Consider the following 7159-nt stretch of genomic DNA (forward strand, 5'->3'; position numbering starts at 1 on the left):
ATGTAAAAATAGACTTGACTAGAATAAAGACTAAAACTTACTTCAGTAGACAAACTAAGATTGATGAACCTACAGTTACCCAGATTTCCTTGCCAAATCGGGTGCTATTTTTAGTGGAATATACTATTACTGATATTTCAATACTGTAGACTAAAAGCACATTTGGATATACTCACCTTTTAGGATGCTGAGATGAAGCATAGAGAAAATGCTGGCAAAAGAAAAAGAGCTAACGATATTTTTGAAGAGGNCGGATTGGACAGCTTAACTACAACAACAAAAATAATTCACCTAACCAAGGCTAAAACCAAACGGTCTACTTAACTGGAAGTATAAATACAATGACTTAACTGCAACCGATTAAATGACCATTCTATTTTCTATGTAAAGCGTCCACAAAAATTTTATTTTAATCTTATACTGAGATTTTCAATTCGCAACTATGTTCGCTTACGTATATTTCATTAATGATAAGCAATTTTCTAAGGTGCCTGTAGGCTTTATTAAGAAGTTTGAGAAAGAAACGTATCTTGTGACAAACATTTATAAAGTTTTTGGAGTTTGCATATCCATTCGCTCCAAAACGAATACGATGAAAAGTGCCACTCTTTATTGAGAGATCTCAGAGAGCTTCCACCTAAACATTCGTGGAAAGTTTCTCAAGGAGAAGGGTTTTATTTTGCCCACATTTTACGAATAGAAGGTAAATATATCAATATTTTCTATAAAAAAAAACATAATAATCAAGAGATTATATCAAAGTGTTGCAGTTATATTATGTTTCGTAATTTTTTTTTAGATTCATTCATCACTAGCCTGAAGCTGAAAAGACCAGCCATTCCTGTTACGCAGTGCGAGGAAGAAATTATCACCACAGAAAATGAAGTTGCTAGTTTACAGATTGAAAAAGAAAACAAAAAGCAAGAAAGAAGTAGGCGTTTATAAATTTTTTAGTATTTGTGTTTTTATTACAAATTGAAGCTATGTTTTGATAGTAAAAATATAGCATTTGTTTAGATGCGGAAATAAAGATGCTACAGATTTATATTTTGAGTTAGAAGTAGTGTTTTTGTTAATTTGTAAAGAAAAGTAATTTTGAATGAAAGAAATGGGTACCTGAGCATACTCAACATTCTGGTGACCTGCTATGCAGTTTTTGAGAGTTAACTCAATTTGGTGAATGACAATGTATTATGTTTATTGGAGTAAGGATTTCATTAATATGGATCATTAGTTTAGACAGCACAGGGTAACAAATTTTTTCCACAAAAATCTTCAAATGTTTGATAAAAGAATAAATGTGTAAAGAACATAAGATGAAATAATTAAATTTAAATCAACAACATTGGAATGCCTTATAATATAAAACTGTTAGATAAAGAATCTGCCAATGTGAAGGAATATGCGCCAAGAACATGTTATTGTAAAATATGATGTAAAAATAGACTTGACTAGAATAAAGACTAAAACTTACTTCAGTAGACAAACTAAGATTGATGAATCTACAGTTACCCAGATTTCCTTGCCAAATCGGGTGTTATTTTTAGTGGAATATACTATTACTGATATTTCAATACTGTAGACTAAAAGCACATTTGGATATACTCACCTTTTAGGATGCTGAGATGAAGCATAGAGAAAATGCTGGCAAAAGAAAAAGAGCTAACGATATTTTTGAAGAGGGAAAAAGGTCAAGAAAAGAGATATTCAGTAAACTAGGTAAGTGTCTTAAATAATAATGCAAGATAACTTTTACATTTCTGAATTAGCTTTCAAGGCAGTGATCAGAACTTATGGTTACATAACTATTAAAGTCTCCAATTTTTTATTTTGAGTATAATGAATTAATAAGAGATGATATTGTATTGTTTAACTCATTCTTTGATAGCTTTAACTTGCTATGCTAACTTACTTTATAACCTGTAGTAATAACTTTATTTTAAAGTAAAATACTGAGATTCATATGATATGTGAGTCATGCGTTTGTTCAAGGTACCACCAGCATGGTCAACTATCAGAAGGTTTTTAAGTAATAAATACTAAATAACAAGCAGAATATTTTATTTTAAAAAAAAAAAAATCTTTAATATTACCAAGAATGTTATTAGATCTATATAAAAAATCTTTTATGTATATTCTTTAATGAAATATTAAAATATAAGCTTGAAACTGGACCAATTAATCTTGGAATGTAAATTTATCTCGGAATGTAAATTTATAGGGAATAATTTTCATATAACACTATCAAACTAATTTTTTAGTTCTTATGTTGTTGAGGTGTCATAACACAAACTTGGAGGTAATGGATAAACATAGAATTACGTAGTGACGTGGGAGAATAATGAAAATGCATAATATGGTAACACAGCGCTGTTAAGCTTTTATTCTTTGTCTCTAAAAATGTTTTATGTTGAAAATTTCAGATTTAGAAAACGAAACTGATGGCTTCGTAACTTCAGACTCTGACGATGATCCTGAAGTGATACCAAGTACCATGTTCAGACAATTAAAAACATCTTATGATATGTTGGAAAAAGAGAAAGCTGACAAGAAGATCGAAAATCTGGAGAGAAAAATTCTTCAGTTAGAAAAACAGGCTGAGAATGTAGACAACAACGAAGTTGTGCAATTGCGAAGTTTGAATAGACAGCTACAAGAAAGGCTTTTATGTTTGCCAACTAGTCAAGGTAAGCTTCATAACGTTCATAATATTAGCTCGGAGTAGAACCAAGCAAATTTTTTTTTCGTTTATTTTATTAAATTATTCAAGGTTCTTGCGATCATATTTTTTTCTCAAAAACTTCAAAAGCTCCCCATTCTTATTCTGAAGATTAGAATACCATTTTATAGTATTCTACTTAACTTTATTAATTAGTTCTATTAAATTTTGACAATGATTTGTGTAAAATTAAAACTCTCTTATATTTAAAGCGTCCATCTGAGTTTCTAATGTTAAAAACCTTCTCATTATCAAATTTAAACATTAAAATCTTGTGAGATTTATTATTAGTCATGTTTCGATTTTTCTTACTATAAAAGCCCTTAAAAGGTGCTTTTTCCATTGGGTGTTTCTAAAAACTGCTTAATTTTCCCTTTTTGAAAATGAAATTTTTTTTTCTTTACCATTTTTTCTTTTTCTCCACATATTATGCAAAAGCGGGCTTTCCACTTTGTTCTAATCAACATTTTCACAATTCATTCAACTGCAATCTATTTCGGCATACTGTAGCCAATCATTTGTATCAATCAAAAAGTATGAAAGAGCCAATCGTTTTACATGTTTAATGAAATAATTGCGTGTCCGCCGACTGAGCTGGGTTTGGTGAGATTATTGCCCTCTCATGTGCAACTCTGCTGCATTTTGCAAGATATTCTGAATGTCAGGCTTCATTTTCCACCCTCTGATATCAAAACGAAAAATTTCTTGATAATTTTATAATGGCTAATATAATCAAGAGAAGAGCGCTTTGTCAGAAACTATTTTTAATTATTTTGCATTTTGTTAATGTATATAGTGCTTTAAAATTTTTTTAAGTGCTTAAAAGGTGCTTATTTTTTGAAGAAAGATTAGGCTATGCACCATGCTCAAACTATTTTTCTCAAAACTTGAATGTTTTACATGAAATTTTTAAGAAAGTGCAACATTTTGTTACATGTCTGAGTTGTAATTGTGACGAAAATTTAAATATTAAACAAATGTTTTCCTGAATAATTTTAACTTCCACTATTTAATAGTTTGTATTATTCAGTGTAAAGTTATTCTTTTTATTCAGTTATTTTTTGAAAAAAAAATTTTTTTTAATTGCATCAAAAACAAATTTGTATCTGCTTTTGTATTTAGTTTTATGAATTTTCCCAAAATTCAAAGGCTGTTATTCTTTCACAAAATTTAATTATAACCTATAACATAAATATAAAAGATATACCAGATATTTTCCTTGTTAACATATTTAAAACACACAACGGAACTTTTATTGAAAACTTCTATGTAAGTTGATACTGTATGGTAATATCAGTCATTAGTATACTAAATGAGTATTTGCATGCATGCATTTTTTTTTCCTGGCGTTTGAAATTTGAATTGACATAAAAGGTTATATTTTTCATTCCATTAAAAAGTGAAGTAACACTTAATACCTTCTTGTATAACAATAAAATTATGGTATATTTTTTAGTAGAATGCTCTTGTACAGCTAGAAAATTGCCTGAAATTCAAGAAGCAAGTGATTCCGAAACAATGGAGGTATGGCAAAATTACTACTCTAATCAATTTGTTAACTCTTAATTTTTTGATGCTGAGTGGTTTATTGATATCGACATAAGTCTGTCATCGTTTGTTTTACTTTCAAAAAGTACAAATAATTTAGATAATAATTCAAACATATTTAAGATTTTAGGGATTAAATTAATCATTATAATAAATTTAAAATTGTGTAAAAGTAACAATAAAGAATATAAAAGAATTATTACTTTAAAATCGTGAAAAAATAGTTTTTTTTTTTTTAAATTAAACTTTTCTCTAAATTGCTTTGGTCATTTTTAGTTTCTTCCTTTGTGTTTAATTTCTTTTGATTTTTATCTTTCTTGTATCCTGGGAGAAAAATATAGGTTTTTGTAGAAGAAATTCCAACCATGGCTCTAAATTAAATTTCTTTCCCTTCATTGTAACAAAATTATTGACTAATGATTGGATTGCTTAAATTTACAGGTCTCATAATTAATGGTGGTGTGTTCTACGCCCACTAAAATGAGATTTGGATAACCATCAACTGATTATCAGTGGTCCCTTGGCTCAGCATTCAATGCAAAGAAATTAAGCTGTTTTGGTTTTCTGATTAACAGTTTCATATCAGGGGTCTGTTTAGAAGAAATTTGGGTCCGTTAACGGATCCTTCACAAGATGATTTTTCTTTTGATCGGACCCTTCACAAATTTGTTTATCTTCATTATTGTTTTGTTCATCAAATAAACCCTTTCCAGGTGCAAAAGTAAGAAAGACAGATGTAAACGAATTAAGTTTTGTCTTCGGCAGGCAATTCTTCTATTATTCATCCAAAATGAATCTTCTGCGTTCAGCAATATAGGCTAAATACCAAATATTTGTGTGATGCATCTCCAATTTAGAAGCAGCAATTGCTGTTTATTTTTGAAAATTTAAATTCTTTTTTGTGATTTTACAGTGCTGAACATAATCTTGTATCTATTTACAATTTAAAAACTCCTTGAAAAATTTTTTTTTTGCAATAACCAGACCCTATTTGCACAAATTCATAAAATCAGGACCCTGGTTGAACGAATGTGATTAATTTTTTCACAAAAACCGGACATTTCACAAAATGTCTGGACTGACCCCTGCATATAATGGTTTGTGTTTGTATCATAAAATTGCATATTTCATCATAATTGTGACACTCTTTTTTTTCTATCTCTTTACGTGATCTAAATTAGCATTTTTCTTTGGTTTTTTAAATAATCATAGCTATGCTTTTCTTACAGGTTGAACTTGGAGGAGGAATTTCCATCAACAAAACAGTGTATAAAGAACTGTTTCAGTTGGATCATGTGCGAAAATTCACCAAGAGTCTTGCTGTGGCTATATGGGGAACTGCTGCATCAGCTGGTAGGTCCGTAACTGGAAAAGTATGCAAAAACGGAAACGGGCCTAAGAAAGCAGTTTCAGGTGCTATCCATCCCCATCCACAGCAAGACTCAAAACCACCTCTCACGCCTGAAAAGTTGGCTGTTATTTCAGATAATAACCATTGAGTGTGGACTAAATATATAGAAGTTTAAGGGAGGGAAACCTCCAACTGACGTACTTCAATTTCACGATTCCACAAGTATATACATTTTATTTAAACATGCTAAATTATTATCAGTACAAATAATATTTTACTTTTTCAGTGAACTTGTGCATTTTGTTATCTCTTGAAACTTTTACCAATAAATAAAAGTTTATTTTGACTAAAAAATTTTATAAATAACCATAAAGATAATACTGAAATAGTCAGTAATATTTTATCATTACTCAAAGAGTATGTTGTTAATTAATCTAAAGTACTTCTTTTATAAATGAAGATGTACACGGTGCAAAAGGAAAATCTCCTTAAACGACAAAAAATAAAAAAAATGAGTTTTTTATATATTTGAGAATTTTTATGTTGTAAACTACATATTGCTAATTTTTTTTTTATCAGTTATCTGAATTTTTATCTCAGTGTTGATAGTATAAGTAAAAAAAGGAAAATAGTTATCAAATCACTTTTTTCAAAATATATCCTGCAATAAAAAAACTAAAAATGCTGCATTCCAGTGTACATCTTGTTTTTGGACCCCAAGTTTTCATTTACTAAAAAAAAAAAAAATATTTGGTTAAATTGTAAATTCTGCTGTTTAACTTTATATGCAATTTTTTTAAGCACTAATTAAAAAAAAAACTGCAGAGAAATGTTCCTTCTACTTTAATAATGCAAAGTTTTATGGAGAAATGCTATATAATTGTTTGAAATAAAGATTTAGTTTTCTGTGGCCATATTTTAAATACTAACAAGATTAAGAGAAAGTCATTTTGCTTGAAATTTGTTAAATTTCTATTATGACTTTAAGAAATATGGTTTGTTCCTTTACCGAAGATCATGTTCGGCTTTTACACATTTAGACTGCTATTAGTTCATCTAAAGCTAAATTATTTCTGCATTTTAACAAGTTGAATGTTTTTTTTAAAAATTCGTTAATTTTTATATAATTTTTTTTTCTACTTTCATATCTTATTTTCATTTCAGGTCAAATGAAAGAATTTTTGATTAAAAAAGGTGAAAAGTCTTCAGAAATAGAGTCTGTAATAAAACACAGAAATCGTTATTTATCGGACAAAATCCATGACATTTGTAGTAATGTTGCAAGAGCAGAAGCATATAATAAATCTTTTTAAAGTGTCTTTCTTTGTCTTCTTTTGTATAAATACTTAATCACATGAGTGTTTCCTGTTAAAAATTTTTAATCCTGACATAAGAACTTGTAAAATGAAAATATTACTGGTAATTAAACACTTTACTGAAATTTTAAATGAGTTATGGTTGCAACTACAGCTGTGGTCTTATTTCATATAAGGGTCATGTAAAAAGAGAAACTTAACTTCACATGTGCACTTGGTCGGAGG

General features: G+C 28.8%; 1 protein-coding gene across 1 annotated transcript; it reads left to right on the forward strand.

Moving 5' to 3' along the window:
• The first annotated feature begins 257 nt into the window (after positions 1-257).
• Positions 258-6937, forward strand: LOC107454004 (BEN domain-containing protein 5-like). The gene is made up of 6 exons (XM_071179272.1): positions 258-931; positions 1617-1719; positions 2424-2687; positions 4176-4243; positions 5497-5840; positions 6783-6937. Exons 1-5 carry the CDS (start codon positions 881-883, stop codon positions 5764-5766), a joined length of 756 nt encoding a protein of 251 aa, XP_071035373.1. The 5' UTR covers positions 258-880; the 3' UTR covers positions 5767-5840; positions 6783-6937.
• Positions 6938-7159: the final 222 nt, after the last annotated feature.

This window comes from Parasteatoda tepidariorum, chromosome 3 (genome assembly GCF_043381705.1).
Source record: "Parasteatoda tepidariorum isolate YZ-2023 chromosome 3, CAS_Ptep_4.0, whole genome shotgun sequence".
Lineage (NCBI taxonomy): Eukaryota > Metazoa > Arthropoda > Arachnida > Araneae > Theridiidae > Parasteatoda > Parasteatoda tepidariorum.